Source organism: Labeo rohita, chromosome 25 (genome assembly GCF_022985175.1).
Source record: "Labeo rohita strain BAU-BD-2019 chromosome 25, IGBB_LRoh.1.0, whole genome shotgun sequence".
NCBI lineage: Eukaryota > Metazoa > Chordata > Actinopteri > Cypriniformes > Cyprinidae > Labeo > Labeo rohita.
In genome coordinates, this window is record NC_066893.1 from 3,874,299 (window position 1) to 3,896,482 (window position 22,184).

General features: G+C 33.8%; 1 protein-coding gene across 1 annotated transcript; it reads left to right on the top strand.

The window, feature by feature from the left end:
* The first annotated feature begins 1,544 nt into the window (after window positions 1-1,544).
* On the top strand, window positions 1,545-10,274 carry LOC127156205 (mixed lineage kinase domain-like protein). The gene is made up of 11 exons (XM_051098950.1): window positions 1,545-1,745; window positions 2,960-3,412; window positions 3,632-3,748; window positions 5,398-5,575; window positions 5,696-5,796; window positions 5,896-6,031; window positions 6,280-6,364; window positions 8,309-8,448; window positions 8,526-8,575; window positions 8,685-8,828; window positions 9,883-10,274. Exons 2-11 carry the CDS (start codon window positions 2,965-2,967, stop codon window positions 9,921-9,923), a joined length of 1,440 nt encoding a protein of 479 aa, XP_050954907.1. The 5' UTR covers window positions 1,545-1,745; window positions 2,960-2,964; the 3' UTR covers window positions 9,924-10,274.
* Window positions 10,275-22,184: the final 11,910 nt, after the last annotated feature.

Below are 22,184 nucleotides of genomic sequence, written 5' to 3' on the forward strand. Positions count from 1 at the left end.
AATCACCCTAAACAAAATGCATCCTGTTATTTGCACTGTATCCCATTGTTGTTTAGGGTGATTTTGTTATTGTTTTTCTCCAAAACTATACAGTAAAATGTCTTGAAAATAACTACACTGATAGTCAGGGTCACTCTGAATACAGATAGAGTGAAAGAATAAGCTAACCTATAGAGGAATATTTTTTATGAGTGTTGGACAATGGGATACAGTGCAAATAACAGGATGGATTTTGTTGTTTAGGGTGATTTTGTTTCTAATTTTCTCCAAAACTATACAGTAAAATGTCTTGAAAATAACTACACTGATAGTCAGGGTCACTCCGAATACAGATCAATTGAAGGAATAAGCTAACCTATAGAGGAATATTTTTTATGAGTGTTGGAAAATGGGATACAGTGCAAGTGCTATAGGACTCATTTTGTAGTTTAGGGTGATTTTGTTTCTAATTTTCTCCAAAACTATACAGTAAAATGTCTTGAAAATAATTACACTGATAGTCAGGGTCACTCTGAATACAGATAGAGTGAAAGAATAAGCTAACCTATAGAGGAATATTTTTTATGAGTGTTGGACAATGGGATACAGTGCAAATAACAGGATGCATTTTGTTGTTTAGGGTGATTTTGTTATTGTTTTTCTCCAAAACTATACAGTAAAATGTCTTGAAAATAATTACAGTGATAGTCAGGGTCACTCTGAATACAGATGGAGTGAAAGAATAAGCTAACCTATAGAGGAACATTTTTTATGAGTATTTAAATATATGAAAATAATCCAAGTGCTAGGACACGTATGTTGTTTTGTATGAGCTAACCTATATAAGGAAATTATACAAGTGCAAGTATGTTTGGGATGATTTTGCCTTTAATTTTCACTGAAACTGTACAGTAAAATGACTTGAAATTAATACATTGATAGCCAGGATCAAAGTAAAAGTATTTACAAACATTATATATATATATATATATACACACACACACACACACACACACACACACACACACACATACAAACATTAAAATAAAAGATTAAATAAAAAACATTTATATTAACATTTATTAACATTAATAAATTATTTTTAATAATGTACAAATACAAACGTTTATGCACAAAATTACATAAACTAAAAGGAAACGCCGGTGTGACGGCTTTTTCTTCTTCTATATATAGTCAGTGAGAGAGAGAGAGCCTACACACACACACACACACACACACAAACATCAAAATAAAAAAAACGGAATAAAACACATTAATAGTATTATTTTTTTACATTAATAAATTATTTAGAATAATTAATATACAATACAAACGTTTATGGACTAATGTAAAGTATTTATAAACATACGAATAAAAAGTATATAGGAAACGCCGGTTTGACAGCTTCTTTACATGCATTTTGCCTGCTCTCAGTACCCGTACCGTAAGTGCACGATTACACGCGCAAGAAAAAGTGCGGCTGGCTTGACCGCAGTGTGTCGTTCTACTTCCAGAGGTGAGAACTGTCCGTCTTGACTGCACTTATTTCACTCCTCCCCTCACTGCAGCCGACTACTCTCGCCTACATTTCAGGCGAGGCGAGCCGCCTCTAAAACGAGCCTAATGACTAATCCGGTTTCAGTTTGAAAAAGGAAGCTGCACATTAGGATAGTGAAGTAGAGGAGGAGTCATCAATCATTCAAACCAACGCTTCTCACATTGCTGTGTCAGACTGTCACCGGTTCAGAAAGGAAAATAACTTAAAAGTAAGTACATAAGTTATGTCTTTACATATAAAATGCATTTTGATTTTTGATTCATGTCATATTATGCCATAACCCTAATATGTGTAATAATGTGTTTGTTTGGGTTCTACTATAGAAGAACTAGCAGTTCTGTGAGCTTAAAAATAGTCACAAAGTTACATGCGAAGAATTACCAGGTCAAAGTCAGCTTTTTTGATTACTTTATATGAAATGTTTAGGTACAGAGGTCGATATTAATTTTTTTTTTTTTTTTGATAATGTCTGAAAGGATATTTCACAGTCAGCTTCCTGTTTATGGTTTCAGCTTGAACTGATTGTGAAAGTAAATTAGGTTGACTAGTATATGGACTTCTTCCCGAGATACAAGGAAGTCTAACGTTAACATTAGTATTGTATTTTTTTTTTCAATAATATTTCATTTCCTACAATTATTTTGTGTTATCCTATTCATTAGAAACATTATTAATGATTTTAAATCATGTTTCAACCAGAACACTGGGTTTAAGAGGAATAAGGAAATGCTATGTTTTGATTTGTTGCCGCAACTTTCACTTCCCCTTAATGCTGACATGTAAAAAAATTGCATACAACTTCTTACATTTTTTCGACATAAGTTATTGCCAGCATTTCAGCGGAAGAGTTTTTCCGTGACTGCATTTGCAAGTTTCCTTTCCTCATAATATAAATAAATAAATAATCAGGAGGCATGAAATATATCTACAACTATGTATTTATTTTTAAAAATTGAAAGCTGTTATAATACCATATATAAAACAGAGTACAACATTATTTGCACTGCTTTTGAACCTCTGTTAGCAATATAAACTGATGTTGTCCTATGAAAACATAGCTAATATTTAATCATGGATCCTGATTTTCTGTGTTAGTTCAAAAAAAACCTCTTTTCATAATGCATAATGTTTTAAAGCAGCATTATAATAGTTTAATGAACATGTGCATTGGGGTGATTTGTCACATTTGTTTGTATAATTTATACTTTTAATTAATTATTTTTAGTTTCTACCACTGATATTGATATTTTTGTATGTTACCTTTTCCAATTGGAAATTGGTTTGTATTTATATTGTACTGGTTAAACTTTTGGTAAATAGAGCGTATTTTCCAAATTTTTTCAACAGCGTCAAAAGAACATAATGCTTCAGTCATTAAAGATATTGCAAAATATTTAATTTTTGAATTGTTTTTATTCTCAGCTGCAATGGACATCATAGAACCAATCCTAGTCATCGCAGAAAAGCTGTACAGCCTCTGTGAGGAGGTGAAGGCCAACAAGAAGCGCTGCAAGCGCTTGGCTCACCGTGTGTACACCCTGGCTGAGCTGGTGAAAGCCGTGAAGGTTCATGGCTTTGGGACTGAACCCGAACAGGTTATAAATGGGCTTGAAAATCTTAAACTCACTCTGGAGTCAGCAGAGAAGGTAGTGAAGAAATACACTTCCTTCAGCTATTTGAAACGGATTGTCAAAGCGCATGACCTCGGCGAGGAGTTCAGCGGCCTAAATGAGAGGCTCAACGATGCAGCTCAAGTGCTTTCTCTAGCGCTTCAGGTTGAGCACAGAGCAAGTATAGAGAAAGTGTTTCAAGAAGCAACACGGTGGCGGGAAGATGAAGAGGACAGACAGAGTGACTCTCTGGAACTTCGGGATTGTAAGTTGTATGGATCTGAATTGGAATAAAATGGCTACTTCCAGGATACAACTGGAACCTTTAGACCAGGCCTGTCCAAACCTGTTCCTGGAGGGCCAACCCTAATTAAACACACCTGAACCAGATAAACATCCTGCAGGATGTTGACCCTCCAGGAGCAGGATTGGACACCCCTGCTTTAGACTGTGTATTGACAGAGTATAAATCTGTCTCCTCTAGTGCTCCAGTCTTTAGCTGAGGAGAGCAAAGGAACGAGCACAATGGTTGATGCTGTACAGAAGACAGTTGACCAAACTCAAAAAGAGGTGCTGGACATTAAAGAAATCCTGGAATCATGTAAGTACAGAAAAGTGGGTCAATGACAAATAAGAGTGTCCATAAAAAAAGAAAAATATTTTTAGAAAATGATTGTCAAGTTCTTAAAATATTGTTTGTATATCATGTTGGTTTCATATGGTTTAAAAAAAAAACTTGAAAGTTTAAATGCATTGGTGTTATTTATTTTAATTTATTGTCATTCAGAACATCTTTGTCTTAAAATATATTCATGAATTATTTTGCTTAAAAATCTATTTTTAGCAATTCTCATTTGGTACTTAAATCTACAACATTTTTAAAAACATATTAGATCAAGTAAACACAGAAACAACTTTGCGCTGCTGCCTACGGTCGCGTCAAGGATCAGACAAATTTGCAGGCCTGTCTTGAAAAGCAGATGTTTTGGAAAGTGCTATGCCATCTAGTGGTTTAGAAGAAAATTATATCAAAGGTGCCTTTTGAGAGAGAGTAAGTAAGTAGATAATGAATAAAAGAGGGCCCAAAACAGAACCCTGAGGAACACCACTGGTAACTTTAGATTGTTTTGATATGAAATTAAGTTGGATGAACTGAGTACAACCAGAGAGATAGGATCAAAATCAAGACGATGGATGGGGGCGTGCATGAAATCCCAAACGAATCTAGCCTTTAAAGGAGTAAATCAGGGGTGCCCAAAATTGGTCCTGAGGGCCGGTGTCCTGCAGAGTTTAGATTCAACTTGTCTCAACGCACCTGCCGGAAGCAAATTTAAGAGATGAAGAAACAAGAAACTAGTGAGAAGTGAACAATTTAAGTAACTAAAATGGCCAAAGATGCTAAACAGTCTTTGTATAAGTGAGTTGGTAAAGGATCGAGTGGACAGGCAGAAGATTTGGATTTCTGAATAAGACAAAGTATCTTCTCAACAGTTGGTGGAGTGAAGATAGAAAGATAGTGTGGAGGCACAAAAGAAACCGGATAGAAACTGGATAGAGAGAATCAGAGTTGTTCACAAGTAATTTTTGATGAATGATTTTAATTTTAGAGTGGTGGAAAACACATTTGGTTTGGGGAAAATCAGGTGGTGTTTTTTTTTTAATTTAGCATTCACTTCACCCTTTAAAATGTATAATTTAACCTTCAAACTGCAACGTGGGTGTCAGGTCGTGTGTAGGAAGGAGACGTAGGACAACGAAATATAACAAAATGGCTTTAATAAAATCCAAACAAGGGTACATCCAGACAGGAACAGCAGGGAAACACACACTAACATAACTTTAAGATCAGACGACAACCACAAAACTGAATACAACTTATAAAAGGGCGCTAACGATACAAAGACAGGTGTGAGTGATTAACCAATAAAGACTTAACAAGGAACGGAACAGGAAAGACCAAATAAGAGCATAGAAGGGAGAAAACAACACAGGGGTGTGACAGTGGGTAAATGTGCTCAAATACTAAATTTAATGTAAAAAAACTTTACATAAACACAAGTTTAAGTTTTTAATGCTTATTTGTTGTACCACATGATTTGATTTAAATGTTTGCCTAAAAGAGGTCACTAAGAATTTCATTAAATTAACAGGGCTTTTATGAAGTGTAAAGTAATGTTAAATTTCACATTGTTAAAGTAATGTTTTGAATGGTGCCTCATCTGAACAGTTTTATTTGTCCCTGGTTGCCAGTGAAAAAACCCCAACTTCATCTGCAAGACATTAGAGAGATTAAACCAGAAGAACTGACCTACAGTTTTCCTAAAAAAACCCTTATGAAGTGCAGCCATTCTGAGCTTTACAAAGGGACGTACAACAAATTCACTGTGGCTATCAAGAGATACTCATGTCCGACATGCACCAGCCCCAGGTAGATGATAAAAATTAATTGTGGTCAAATGTTAGATTTTATTCAGAGTGAAACCAGTCTATACCATATCAGTCAATTTCATGACTTATGTTTCCTTGTTCCCATATTCATTCTCTCCAGTGAGCTGAGGAGCATTTTTAACAAGGAGGTGGAAACCATGAAGCGCTTTGAGTCGCCGAATATCTTAAGAATGTTTGGGATCTGTGTCGAGAATGAAAACGGTGTGCCAATCACAAATCACTAACCAAAAAATAATCATCCAGTTGAAATTTACTGGAGGTAAACATGCATCTACTTATCATTGTGTCCTTTTCATACAGGACCAAATGCAAGTTACCTGATAGTGATGGAATACTGTGAGAAGGGAAACCTTCGACAAGTCCTGGACAGTAACTGCAATCTGCCCTGGGAGAGAAAGACTCAGATGTGTCTGGATGCAGCGCAGGGACTCTACAGGTCCAAATCTAGCTATACTGGCATAAAAAAACCCAGCATACTGTAATTCTGTTGATTAACGGCTTGTTCTTCTTCCTCTGTGACATAAAAAATCTGACTTTAACTCCTCCTGGAGTTTAAGCATACACAAAGCATATCATGACTTAACTTGAACTTTTTTATCTAGTTAATTTATTCTCATACAGTATGTTTGTATATAGAAAAGGTGTATTAGTCATCTCAGTCTCATTATTTTTTGCACAGTACAGGCTGCATCAGTCAGAGGAGAAGTTTAAAGTGCATGGCTCCATCAAAAGCAGTAATTTTCTAGTGGCTGCTGGCTACAGAGTGAAGGTAATGGATATTCACTTTCACAATATCAGCATCAGCATCATTTAACCACCAAAACAACCACATTTTTTGTAGTTCCCAAATCTCAAAAATCCCAATCCCCCCCCCAAAAAAATCCCAAAATCCCAAAAATCCAAAATGCCACAAGACACAAATCTCAAAAATCCCAATTTAACACCTGGATGTCAGGGTTGGAAATTAATGAGGGCTTGTGGCCAAAATGCCACCTAAATTCAAAACAAAGCAGCAAAAAATGCCCCTGCACCATTAAACAATGCATTACAGCTGTCACGATTTAAATGAAAAGTAAAAATGAATGAAAAGTGTTAATTCATGGAATTGCATTTAGATTCACTCACACTGCTTCTTTCAATGTTTTTACATGGTGTATCTTGCAGCATTGAACCTTACAACCAATCAAATGCATTTCTGTTGAATTTAGGAATGCATTGGCCAGTCAGATTAGTGATAGATTAGTCAGCGCTGCAAACAACTGAATTCCCTCATCATAAACAACACAAAACAGACGCGATGTGAATAAAACCTTAATTCACTGATTATACCAGGGTTTTTTGTTTGTTTGGTTTTTTTTTTGTTTTTTTGCATAACTTGCACTAGACTAGACCATGGTCATGGACCGTCTTGTTTGTCTGTAAATCCAGAATGTGACGTGCCCAAAATGCAGACACAAACAAAAATGTTTTTAATATTAGTTTCTATACTGATATTAATAATCATTATTACAATATAAAGACCAATAATCTACAATAATGATTTTTGTCATAATATTGAAGCCCTATGAGCTTCTGTTTTTTTACATGTAGAATTTAGATACAATATTAAAAAGTCTGTTGTTATTTATATCAGTTTAAAATATTGATTATCATTTTGTAATTGAGTATAAATTAAGTAATTTAATTAAGTATTTGACATTAAAGACAACATAGTATGGTGATTATAATAATAAGGCAATTATAAAAATGGAAAACGAATGGAAAAAAAAATGCACTTGGATGTATGTACCTTTTAAATGTATGCCTTTTTAGGGCTTTTAGGGCATCTAGGGCAATAATCTTATACAGTTTCATTTCTAAAGACTGTTTTGAATAGCTATATACATGTACCTGTGAAACTGCTTTAAATTACCTTTTTCACATCAATATGCTCTCCATACACCATAATGACAAAGCACAAAACAGGTTTGTAACAACTTTGCAGATTTATTAGAAATAAAAAACTGAAATGATTCCATTGCATAAGTATTTATACCCTTTTCTGGGATACTTGAAATTTAGCTTGGGAGCATTCATATCGCTTTTAAATGTTACTACACTTCGAGTGGAGTTCCTCTGTGGGCATTTAATTTGAATGAGTATATTTGCAAAGACACACACTTGTCAATAAAAGGTCTAACAGCTGAAAATCAGAGCAAAAACCAAGCCCTGAGGTCAAGGGAACTGCATATAAAGCTCAGAAACAGAATTTGCAACAAAACACCTATAGGTGCTTTAAGTAAGTACCGTTTTAAGGGTATGAATACTTATGCAATGTACTTATTTCAGTTTTTAATTGCAATAAATTTGAAAAGTTGTCACAAATCTTTTTTTGTTTGTTTTGTTTGTCATTATGGTGTAGATTGATGTGAAAAAAAAAAAACTATTTAAAACAGTTCAACATAAGGCTGCAACATATCAAAACCTGAAAAAATAAGAGGTTTGAATACTTTCGCAAGGCACTGTAATTTGCTAATAGTTTCAAATGACTCAAATAATTCATTTTAATTCATTCATTCATAACAATTATTATATCACATTAAATATATTTTATTTTCTTTATACATGAGAAAACAATTTTATATGTATATATTTTTGTTACTAAACCAATTTTGTCTAACAGAAGGTTTTTGGTTTGGGTTTCATCGTAATGTTCATTTGTATGTTTCGCAAGTTGGGAGGCTTTGAGTTGGCAAAAACAGAAATTTCTCTTCAGAAGAATAAATCCAAAAGGAGCAGTGCTTTACATTACAGCTCTCCCCAGCTGCTTCAGAATATCAACCATCCTTACGACAAAGCATGTGAGATCTACAGGTATGGCAGTCCAAATATCATACACGCACATCTTACTCAAATAAAGGATGGTTACTGACTATACATGCTCTTTTTAGTTTTGGCATTGTCTTGTGGGAAACTGCAACACGAGAGATTCCTTTCAAAGGTGTGTATCTCCAACACTATCAGTATCATTATTGCGTTTGTCCTGAATATTACTTGAATGTTATTTAAACTGAATATATGATACACTCTTTCTGTGCCTGTGTTTTTAGACTGTACAAACCCCACTCAGGTCTTCCAAAAAGTGTGTGCAGAGAAGGTCATGGAGCCACTTCCACCAGACTGTCCTAAACCGCTAATAGAGCTCATCAATGCCTGTCGATCATTCGAGCCCTTCCTACGACCAACGGCAGGAGGTAAGACCCTGAAACACAGGTGAAGTGGGTCGTCACATTTTCTTCTGTGATTAGTAATGCGTTACAAAGTACAGTACACAGGTGAACAGATCATGGAGAGCTAATAATGTGGCATATTTTCATTTCATTGATACTTCAGATGCTATTATGTAGTCCTCATTCTATGTGCGGCAACACAAAGAATCTCTTGTTACATCCTTTTCGCTGTGCCATGGACGGGCAATGGCAATTAGTTTGAATCACCAGAAAAAAGTAAAACCCGCCAATTGACAGTGTGACACTTTTCTCTTTTGTTATATTATTTTATTTTATTTATTTTTTCAATTAGATTAACAAACTTTTAACAAAACATTAAATGCTTAAACAAAGATAAGGCAAACATAATGGCTATAAATAATTTCTAAGTTATACATAATAAAACCGGAGGACAAAAACAGGAAGGGAAAATGATGATGAGAGACATTCCAAATGAAAATACACAATCAGCCTTGACTAAAAATACATCAGAGTTCATCAAATGTCTTGCACTTACACAAAGGTTTGGTGGGATAATTCAAGAAAGGACAAGCAGGCTATAATGAACCCAATAAAGGCATAATGTTACAATTAATCTTTACTCTTACTCACAAAACTGACATCACAAGATTTCGCAAATAGATTATGTGAATATGTGACCAAGAACACATGAACTGTCATTTTTGGTGATAGCAATACACTCTTAAAAATAAAGGTGCACCATTTTTGGTTCCACAAAGAACCATTCAGTCAAAGGTTCTTTAAAGAACCATCTCTTTCTTACCTTCTTATAATCTGAAGAACCTTCTTTCACTACGAAGAACCTTTTGTGAAAAAGAAAGGTTCTTCAGATGTTAAAGGTTCTTTATGGAACCATTTAGACAAAAAGGGGTTTTCTATGGCATCGTGAAGTGCCTTTATTTTATTTTATTACTTTTAAGAGTGTATAAAATCTTGAGGAAAAAAATTATGGTCTTATTTTCAGTGATTTTTTTTTTCTATATTTAATTTTTTTGTATTTTATTTATTTATGTTTTAGTATTGGTCGACAAGCTCATTAAAATGGTGGAAGAGGACTAATGGAGGACCACTGCATCTCTAACCAAGGCTGCTGGCAAAGTGTCCATATATATTCTGATGATGCAATCTGTTACGATCAACCTGGGGAATATTCCAGAAAGCAGGATAAACTTAGTGTCACCTAAACCATTGTTACCTAAAACCTTGTTTACTTGGGTTACATGATGCATATAATATTGATATTATTGTGAATGATTCATCCATGCACGTTTCTTTCTTTTTTTTTTTTGGACCATGTAATTTTTTATCAAAATGTCATAACTTACGTCGTAATTTATCTGTGAACAACATTCTTCTCTCTGCTGACATCACTTCTCCTGTCACGTGTAGTCCAAGATAAAGACAAAGTTGTTGAATAAAGATCAAAAGGTTTAATAAAATCGTTTACATAAATCTGTCAGTCAGTGCAGTTTCATTGTTATGACACACTGTGGCGGCAAGGGACTGCATCGAGTGCGTCTTTAAACTGTTCATTCTACACTCAACTACACGTTTAAAAATGCTTACTCATTCAAAGAGAAATGAAATGAAACACGTTGTTTAAATCATTTTAACTTTGAGCGCCATTTTTAAAGGCTCAGCTGACCAATAGAGCATCGATGCTAAGACAGTTTCCGTTTACCTTAGACATGACAACTTATATAATATGCATGACTCGGGCTGAAGGACAGACGAGGGTAATCGATCGCGCTCAGTCAATCTCTTTTCTGATTCGCTGTCTTGTTAAGTGCAAATATACTGAACCTAAGTACAAATCAGCATGGTACACATTATGTTATCATTACTAACTTAACATTCGGTACACATGCAAGTGTAAAATGAGAAGGGCATAACCTTACGAAAAAAGAAAACACGCAAATATCGTGGTTGCTGCTTGTTGCAGTCCTCTGTGGTTATGCTCGTCAGTAGCGCGGTATTGCGATATTCCCCTCCCTAATGGACGGAGGAGGAGCCAAGGTGGAGGTGTGGCCAACGACATCCGTGGGACGACCAATGGCAACCTCCCGGTCTCCCTCTTGAAGCCAACACGGAAGTGACTAAAACTGCAATTCAGCGACTGGCTGCAAAAGGGAGTCAATCCCATAGACTCCCCATGTTAAAATGCCCAACTTTACAGCGGAAAAAAATATGTTTACAGCCTGGTACAAAAAGTGGTTTTGGTCTGTATAGCTAATTTTGGCCTTCATGTCAACTGTGAGGGGGTGAATTTTTTTTTTATAACTCATCCGTTTAAATTATATTAAGCCTTAATGTTCTGCATAATTTAGGGCGTGGCCACTTGAGTGACAGGTGGATTGTCGCAGCTGTCAGAGCCGTATAGAGAGAGAGTTGCGACAACTCCATTGACTCCAATGGACCAGTTTTTTACAGCAATGGCGAATCATGGAGGCGCGCAATAGTTCCCGGAAGTTAGCGCTAATACTATCAGCGCCATAGAGATGCAGCAGAAGAGACCGCTGTGATCCACTTTTACAAGGTAAGACATTTATAGAAGAAAACTATATATTATCAGAGCAGCTAATTAAATTACCTAATGCATTAAAACAGATTATTATTAGATTATTCCTCACTAAATTAGTAGATTTAGGGGGTATTATTCGTTCTCTTAAAGCAGTTTAATTCATCGTTGTGTAATTGAGGCTTTTAAATGTGATTTTTGCTGGTGGAAAGTTAAATATTAGAATTAAATTTATTGCAAAGGATGCTGATGGACCTAAGTGAGAATGAAATAGAGGCAGGCAATTTTCATTTGAGAATCATACCAGGCTAAATTACCAGAAATATATTAAATACCACTACTGTATACAGTTGAAGTCAAAAGCTTACATACACCTTGCAGATACTGCAAAATGTTAATTAAAATAATTTATATTACCAAAATAAATACGTTTAAACATTGTTTATTTAGTACTGACCTGAATGAGATATTTCACATAAAAGATGTTGTTTACATATAGTCCATAAGAGAAAATAATAGTTACATTTATAAAAATGACCCAGTTCAAAAGTTTACATACAGTTCATTCTTAATACTGTGTTAATATTGGTAAATTAATTCAAATTTTGCAGATTCTGGAAGCTGTATGTAAACTTTTGACTTCAACTTTAATAAATGTAATCACAGTAAACCTGTACTTTATTACTGTGTTTTATATTTACTGTACTTTTGTACTTCTTATCTACTATAGAAACACTGTGTGGAGGAGCAGCGATGCCACAGGACTGATATGTGATAGAGCATCACTTTACCATTTCTCCCATGTTTTTCTCCTTCTCTATTTTGCTCTCAGAACAAGAACCACCTGAAGACTCCCTGTAATGAGAACACCTTTGAAGAGATGACGCCAACTCTGAATAAACACACCAAACTACCACATTTTCTTTGTATTATAATCAACATGATCAAATCATGTGATCATTGCTTTATTGTATTAATTGTTTCTGCTGAATACATGATGTTAACTAACTGCATGATTTGTATAGCCTAATTTTTCTAACATTTCTAACATTTCTGCCAGATGAACATTACTTTAACAGTTACACCTGTTAACAGAACTCTTATTTGTAACGTAGAAACATTAATTTTCCTGTAAAGCTGCTTTGAAACACTGTATAATAAAAAGTGCTATACAAATAAATGTGAATAAAATAAAACTTGATGCATCTTTTTTCTCCTCTCCATGTCAGTAGGAAAACCATTCATTCATTCTGCTTTCTGTGAGTGACTCTGGAGCATTCCCATTTAGCACAGGAAACTACAAGGACAACATGCTTTTCCGTTTATTATAAATGAATAAATCAGTTGCTGTAAATAAGTGTATAACATATCAACATACGTAAAATATATGATTAAATGTGTAAAAACAATGTTTTAAGTTGAATATACTATGAAAATATTTATATATTAATAATTATGGGGTGATCAAGAATCAAAAACATTAAACAAGATGAATTTTCCTTAATTTAATTTTATAATTTACTTATTTGGTATTAAGACAACATACCAACAAGACAATACCATTTCAAAACAGCAAATGCAGTCTTTAACCAAAGTTACTTTAGCCTAAAATATGTTAACAAGGCAAGTAGCGATAGTTGACCACATTAATCCTCAAATATTAGCGTATTTTATATTTTAAATACAACACCGATATATCTACATATACATACTACATATGCATATCGATGTATTTTATAAATGATGTAAATACATTCTTTTATTTTCTACTAATTAACCAAAATCGCAGTTCTGCCTCTCCAACTCCATGTATTCCAATTGCCCGCTATGAACTTCCTGGAACTATTTGAAGTCTCCACGAATCACGTGACTATCGAGCGTTTTGAACTTCCGTTGTCGCAACTCTCTCTCTATACGGCTCTGGCAGCTGTCACCACCGTCGTGCTAGGTGGGCGTGGCTTCAGCAACCAGCTCCACCCACGCCCCGCCTTTGCCCATTTTCGATTATCCGGGAGTGACGTGCAGTGACGCGATTCCAAGATGACTACGGCCGACTCCCGCCCACTAAGAGCTTCAAAAATGCTCTTCAGAAACCTAACGGTGACGTCACGGACACTTCACCCATATTTTTTACAGTCTATGGGGACGACAGATGGAGACAGAGCCGATCTCAGGGGATCCCAAGGTGAGGACGGAGAGCTGATGGAGCTGGGTGACACCGCTGGCACAGGAGGCCAAAACAAAACTAATAGTTCATAATGAAAATAGCAGAGAATCTGTGACATCTGTTTACATCCTGCCCTTTCTTACTATTGCAAGCTCGCATTCAGATATGCTTCCATCCAATCAACAACCAAATGACAGAATCATGTCACTGACTATGGCCGTGTACTTTATTTATTTATTTTTATGATTAGCCATTTTGCTTTCACATTTGTGATGACACGTACCACATATGTATGAGTTTCATATTGTATTTCAAACATCCCATTACAAAAAGACAAGCTTGTGACTGCAGATCAGCGGTGTGTCAGATGAGAAAATGTTGCATTCAATATTTGTGAGGTAAAATAAAAATTGATTTGTTATAATGCTTTATAATTATAGAACATTATAATACAATATTGGCATAATCTGTGCCATCGAAAATTAAAATCTCACTGCTTAGCAAATGTCTTTAGTCTTTTGTCTAAACACTGCATGAAAAGTTATTAATATTCAGATATGACCCACCCTACATCGCATTTGTCATATGACATCATGACTTCTGAATGACATATGGCACCAAAAGGATACACAAAGTACAGTACCATGACTTTTACTATAGACTATCCAATATTTACTTATTTACTTTTTTTTTTTTTTTTTTTTTTAAACAGACATTCTGGTGGTGAGGAGATGTTTAAACATAAAATGTTTAAACATAATATCAGTGTGAAGTACTACATGTTTTAGTCAAATAAACTTGAAAAATCAAATACCGCATGTTGCCATTGTTTATATGCTTAATATTGGCAAATTTGTTCTTATGCTATATAAAATTAAATAGCATAATTACTTCCTGAATATATGGTCACATAGCCCATTGTTGCTAAAAATGACACAAATTGTTAATTGTGAATGAAATTTGTGTAATCCTGGTTTTGATTATAAGACGATGACGATGTTTAGCAATCTTTTTGAGCGTGCTTAATTTCCAAAAACTACCTCAAGTACACTGCGTGTATATGGTTCGTCTTGTACAATTAACAGCTAAACTCTGATGACTTCAACTCCCTGACCAGAGTTCTGCAGCGGTCAATAACATAAATACCAGCTGTCAGTGCACTGTAAAAACTCCAACTTGCAAATTGTTCACTCAGTTTAAAAATGTAAGTCAAGTGGACACATTTTTAAGCAAAATGTTGAGTTTACACATAAAAACAAGTTAACTCAATGTTTACTATATTTTTCTCAATGAACACAAATAAGAAAGTTGAGCAAACTCAGTATTTTTATTTCTTCATTTGAGCGGTCAACTTGACATTATTGCGCATGCGCAAAGTGCCGTCGCTGAACTATACACGGAGTTTACTGCTTCAAACATAAACAACGATGGCAAAGGGAGTGGATGTCTTCTTTTAAGGTAAGTTCTTTCTGCCCAGATTTAATATAGAAAGTAAGCCAAATAAACTACACAGTTAGGTTTGTAAATGTTCTTTAAAGAAAGAATAAACATTGTTGAATGAAGCTAACTAGTTAGCTAGCTTTGTTTTTCCAAGCATGATCAGCTAACGTTAGCATTTGCAAGGTATGTATACAGATATATTTTTATAGATACAGTTCAAATGTCGATTAAACGAGTATATAATTAACCAGATAGAGGTTAATTATGTGTTGTATTTCGTTGTGCTAGGCGATATAACTTACTAGTTTATCTGGCACACAGTTGTTGTTGTTGTTTTGTTTTTTGTTTTTTTTGTGAATCCGCAATACTGATGCATATATGTGAAAGTGCAAGACGTGTAAGATGATAAACGTGCTTATTGACACACAACCGAAGCGTGCAGAAAATATGCGATCACAGATTCATCTCTCTGTAGCACAGTGGTTCTCAACCTTTTTTGGGCCAGCGCCCCCCTACCCATTATCCAGGTCCCTCACTGCCCCCCCATCAAATAAATCGTAGTCTAATTGTCCTCACTGAATATTAAAGTTGATTATTATTATTTTGTGTTTATAATAAGGACTGTTATTATATTTACAGTAATTCAAATGTATGGGGTTATTATGATTTTTAGGAAATTACTTTATTTCAAGAATGCATTGAATTGATCAAAAAAGTGTAATAACATTCATTTACAGAGTCTTTAAGCATGTTGGTGGTTTTTAATTGCAACAGCTTCAGTGTTGTTGAGATGTGGATATATCTTGTTGCCCCAAATTTAAAAAGACTAAATAAAAATGACACAGTGGACATTGTTATTTTGGTGAGTAAATACCACATTTACTCATGCTTTACTTTACTTTACTTTACTTTACTTTATATTTACTACTTTACTATATTTTATAGATTTTGTGAGAATATTTCAAAGTTTACTTAAAAAAAAAAAAAACTAAGTACAACCCTAATTCTAGAAAAGTTGGGACATTTTGTAAAATCATAAAATCTGTAATTTGTTCATTCTATTTAACTTTTATTTAATTGACAAAAGTACAAAGAAAAGATTTCCAAAGTTTTCACTGACCAACTTGTATTTTGTAAATATAAACATATTTTTTATTTATTTATTTATTTATTTATTTATTTGAAGTATGCATCCCACTCTAAAAAAGTTGGGACAGAGGCAAAATAAAAGTGAAAAGGTTATAGAACAACCAAATAAACTGTTTTGAAACACAGCAAGCAGGTGAATTGGTAATAGCTGAGGGAATCATGTTTGGCTATAAATGGAGCTTCTCAGTCTTCGCAAGCAAAAATGGATCATGGCTCAAAATTTGTTTATATTAACAAAATAAAACTAAGTTGGCCAGTGAAAACATTGGATTTGCTATAGTCAATTAAATTTCAAATCTTGCTTTTCTGTCAGTGTGTTGTGCCAGCTATAATAATAAAGAAGAAATGTTTCTTAAGCAACAGTCAGCATAATTTCTGAAAGATCATGTGACACTGAAAGCTTTAGTAATATACTGTAGCTTAGCATGAGAAGAGAACACATTTTAAAATATATTCAAATAAAAAGTTTTTTTTTTAATGATAGATTTACTGTTTTTAATGTAGGCTGTTTTTTTAAAAAAACAAACAAATGCAACCTTTTTTATGAACCCATTAACAAATCATACTGACCTTTTTTAATGCTAGTGTATATTATAGGCTATATTTTATTTATAATATATAGGCCCGTTTTGAAAGCATGTATCTTAACCCTTAAAACAGCTCATACATAATATCATTTTTTTTATGTCATTAAATGGCACATGACATTCATCACATTTTTGATTTATCATTTGAAGTATCATTATCATCAGAAGCAAAAAAGAAGCAAAAAAAAAAAAAAAAACCAACGTGGATATATTAGGCTATAACTGTGAGCTTTGAATAAACTCCTTAGTTATTTGGTATTCAAACCAAATGCAGCCAATCAACAAATAAAAAGTATTAATATTAATTTTTCTAAACAAGAAAAAACATCTCTTGCTTTATCGTGTATAAATGCTTGATATTGTTTTGACGCAGCGGCTGCGCTACAGAAAGTCAAGCAAACTGAAGTCGTTGCTAAGGAAATGATACACCGTCAGGTCTAGGAGCGGGAGTACTGGTGTAAACTAGCAGCGAACACCACTACTACACAGGCCGCGAACAGCGCGACACGTTGTGTTAAAGCTCATAGATCCCGTTATAATCAGTCGTTCAGTAACAACCGAGCGCGAGCGCTACAGTAAACGGAAGCCGCGTTCTATTTCTGCCTGCGCTGCCGACAAGTTGAACAATAGATATAGAAAGTGCGTTTTGAAGTATCCAGTCAAGACAGCGTTAGGATGTGGCAGACCATTTTCTTTAGCAAGTTTCAGCTCATACATCTTTGGTTTAAACTCGTCTTGACCAAACGCCCCCCAGGAACAGCTCAACGCCCCCCTTTCAAAAATATTGCTTCCAGCGCCCCCCGATGCTGTCCGAACGCCCTCTGGGGGGCGGTACCACCCCCCGTTGAGAAACGCTACTGTAGCAGCTTAGTTCGCTTAAATTGTCAAATACACATAAAGTTATGTCAAAATGTGATTATTTACATAAACAATCACTTGTAAGTCTGAAATGAGAGTCAACGTCTGAGATAAAATCGCCTGTGTGTCAGTAAATTTGATCCGTGCATTAACGTTAGCCTCATAAACCTAAATAAATAAATAAATAAAAAGCTAAGACAACACTGACTCCTCTTGACTGAACAAATTTAGCAGCTTCAATAAGAGTCAGTTTATTCCATACAGTGAAGATATGCAGTATTTTTTTATACATGTATTTTTTTGTATTATTTCTGACTTATTACTGTACTGGTAAAAACTAGTCCTTATCCAGAATTGTATTATTATTATTTTTGTTATGTTTTAAACATTTAATGTCAATATTTAGTAGGAAATATAATTTCTTTTTTTTCTTTTTTTTACTGCAGGACACAAAGCCAGAGGATGTCCACACCAAGGGTATGAAGATGAGCATCTTAACCATTACTGGAAGATGATGTTGTCATCCACTCAAACCTAAAGGTGCCTAGGATGTAGTACTAGAGACACAGATTGTGTTGGAATATATACATGGCCTTACCACTGCTGTTGCTGTCCTCTTTGGCTTAATTTAGATCATCCAAAAAAATGAAAATTCTGTCATCATTTACTCACAGCCATGTCGATCCAAACCCATAAGACATTTGTTCATCTTTAATACACAAATGAAGATATTTTTAATGAAACCTGAGATATTTCTGTCCATTCACTGAAAAACTATTCACCTAAAATTCTGATGCTTCAAAATGTTCATAAAGAGATTGTAAAACAAATACATAAGAATCGAATGGTTTAAACAAAGTCTTCTGAAGAGACGTGATCACATTACACATCACGCATTTCACACTAAATGCTGCTCCATCTCTGCAAGTGCTGTGAGTTTGAGCCTTATATAACATGTATTAAAAAAAAACCCCAGAAATTGTATTATATTTTAGTTTTCTATACAGTGACAGCTTAAAAGCTATCTCAATTAGCACTGCATTATAAGTACACTCTAAAAAGATGGTTCTTTAAAGGTCTATTTAGAACCGAGTTTAGGGTTTTTTTTTTTTATTCCTGGCTTTTTTAAAAAAAAAAAATAAATAAATTTGTAACTGTCAAAACACCTCATTACTCATTTTCTGGACATCAACTATCCAGCTACACAGACTATCAACACAGTTTCAACAGGTGAAGTTCTTTCTTACAATGTCTATAAAATGTTAACTTTCATATTGTAACTTGTTTCCCATTGCCAATAATGTCTTTTTCTTTTTTTTTAGGTTCTTTTTTGTGTGACCAGCTCTGTTCGGTTAAGGATACTCTCTTCTCCACTAAGTAATAGAGGTAATGAGTTTATTCATTGTTAGATTTTTCTTAAAATTATTACTTGAGTCTATGCTTAAGTGTTAAAGCTATATAAAACTATCCTAAGATCCCACTTTAAATCACTTTTTCTTTTTTAAATATTTTGAAGGGCATACTGCTTATATGTCAATTTTTGCTTATGGCCTTCATAAGCATAATTGTTTTTACATAAACACATGGACACTCTTTAACTGTAAACTCAACTGTGTATTTCAGATGCATCATATTCACAACCTCATCATCTGCAGAGAAACTGCCACTCAATCACACCACATTGATGGGCTTAAAGGCATCACAGAGGATCCTGAAGATACATTATTCCTGGAAATTTTGTCATTTATTTTCTATTTCTATTTTTACTTTCTGATGTATTTGTCAACTGTCATTTATTATTTGTATTTAGCCAATAACTGTTTTTAGAGCATTTTCATTTTTGCTTCAAGTTCATGTCAATTAAAAAAAATAAAAGTACCTAACTGAAACTACATGCTGTTTTGTTTAGTTTTTGTGTGAGTGTGTAAAACCCTAATACAGGCTAAAATACTTTATAGGAAAAACAAAAATGTTAATAGATAATATATGTAAATAATATTAATAAGTAAAACTAGTATCAAAGGTATAAATATACTAATATTAATGAAAATAAACTATTTTCAAATGTACTATTTTCTAAATCCTATTTCATGCATCCCTACAATTGCGTCTCTTCAGGAGACTTAAACTGCTCAATTCATATTAACTTATATATTTATTTAATTATTTATGATCTCTTTATGAACGCTTTGAAGTTTTGGGTGAACAGCCTTTCAATACAGAAGTCTCTCAAATTTCATTAAAATATTTTAATTTGTGTTGAGTGTGAACAACGGTTTAGAACAACATGGGAGTGAGTAAATGATAAATTTTCAGAATAATTTTGCATTATGGATGCGCCAAAATAATAGATGGAGCAAGATGAACGTTTAAAATGACGGTAAAGTTTAGCTTCCTTTAAATTATATAAAAGTTTTTTTGTGACTTTTGATTTAAAACTTTACTTAAGGCTGCAGAATTGTAATATTTTTAATGTTACATTTTTCTGGCACTTAAAAAAATAATTTTTAAGTGTGTGTTTTTTGTTTAAGAGTGTTTTTATTGTAAATAGTCACATCCTAGTTACATCATAGTTTGAGTGGAGAAAAGCTAAATTGTGTTCATTTTGCAGAATGCCAATAAATACTTTCTGTAATGATGACAAAATCTTGTTTGTGTTATATTTACAGTATTGTTCATACTGCATGCATTTGTATTCTTAAAGGATGTGGAGGAGCATACAATGTGGCTTAGAGTCTGGATGTAAGATTTAAAGTTATACATTTAAATAGTAATAAATGCAGTTGAGTTGGCTTAAAATACTAAAGCAACCGGCTGCAAAGCTTTTTTGAGGTTACTGAACTTCAAGCAAAAAATTACTGGCACAACTTAGTTCTTGAAGTTCAGTAAACTCAAAAAAGCTTTGCAGCTGGTTACCTTAATATTTTAAGTTGAGTCAACTTAACAATTTAAGTTAATCTGCTGCAAAGCATTTTTGAGTTTACTGAACTTCAAGAACACAACTTCCCTCCCTTAAAGTTGAGTAAACTCAAAATTGCTGTGCAGCAGATTAACTTAATTTTTTAAGTTAACTCAACTTTTTATTTTTTACAGTGTGGGGCAATCCCCAACAAATTTTTTCAGCTTTTTTACTTCCTCTCAGAGCCTCTTCTGAAATGAAATTGAAATTGAAATCCGAAGTCAGTGCTTTGGACCAGGCTGTCAGCATAAAGTGAGTATTTAGACTTCTTGTGTAAGAAGTGTATCTATATGCTCGATCAAAATAGTTAATGATAACCTTTATGAATAATGTAATTTACAAGATAAAAAAAACTAATGATACATTCAAGTTGTGAAACACTATAAGAGATTTTGTCATGTGATGATCATGTGAAAGTGGTAAACTTCCTAAATGTTAGAGCCATTAAAATATAAATGCAGTTCTTTAGTTTGTTAAAAGAGTTACATTTATTATTACTAGATTGTTTAACATATAAATAGATATGCTTACTTTAAACATTTATTTACATATAAAGTTAAAAGACAAAACAACATTCTTTCTTAGTTGTTGCTGGCTGTTAATTTGTTGTTGTTGGCTGTTAATAAAAAACAATAAATCGTTCATCTACAGTGCTTGCACAGACACTCAGTTTTTTTTTTGTTGTTGTTGTTGTAGGTTGTACTCCTTTCATATATTCGGAGATGGGAAGTAACGAAGCACAAATAGTTTGTTACTATACTTAAGTAAATTTTTTTGGTATCAGTTACTACACTATTTATTTTTCTGACTACTTTTTACTTTTATTCCTTACATTTGTACTGAAATGTCTGTACTTTCTACTTCTTACATTTTCAAACCAGGCTCGTTACTTTAGTTTTAATCAGCAATTGGTGGATCACCATTCGATAACAAATCTCTAATAAATCATGGATTGGTTAGTCTTGACTGGCAAGTCACTAAAGTACTAAAGTACTAAAGTACTGTCATCACTCAAAATACTCTATGCTAAAGGACATCATTATCTACTGTAAAGTTACTGTAGTAATTTAGCAAACAAATGTTATAAAACATAATTTTGTCCATTCAGAGGGAGCTAGGGCAGATAACAACACAACCCTTATGAAAAAGAAAACCAAAATCCATGGTTACTATAGTTAAACCATGGTAACCACAAATGAACCATGGTTTTGCTACACACACCATGAGATGTGTAGTAAAACTATGGTTGTAGTGTTAAATTAAAACAGACTGTAAACAATCTGACAAAAAAAAAATGGTTACTATATTGCTGTAATAAACCATGGTTAATTCTGGTAAGAGAAAAATATGATATTTGATATTTTTGTAAAGATATTGTCATGATGAAATCATTATTGTATTAATTTTGACATTTAGGCAATTTAGAAAATATAGTTTTCTTAAATCTATAGTATTTAAACCATTTTAAGATAAAACAACAACACTTGGTCACCTTAGGCCCCAGACTACGGTTTTAAACATTTATTTAAATGTGATGGCCATACAAAATAAATAGGATTGTCCATGGTTTCAGAATTTGTTGTGGGTGTATGGGATGGCCTGGATGAGTGTGAGATTTCCCAGCCTGAAATGTTGTCCCAGT

What these genes read in the sequence shown, in the direction of transcription:
- LOC127156205 (XM_051098950.1), top strand. Translation starts at nt 2,965, where the DNA reads ATGGACATCATAGAACCAATCCTAGTCATCGCAGAAAAGCTGTACAGC. An exon ending in CTGTGTCGAGAATGAAAACG is followed by an intron (nt 5,797 to 5,895) that starts GTGTGCCAATCA and finishes CTTTTCATACAG; the next exon opens with GACCAAATGCAAGTTACCTG. An exon ending in AAAGCATGTGAGATCTACAG is followed by an intron (nt 8,449 to 8,525) that starts GTATGGCAGTCC and finishes TGCTCTTTTTAG; the next exon opens with TTTTGGCATTGTCTTGTGGG.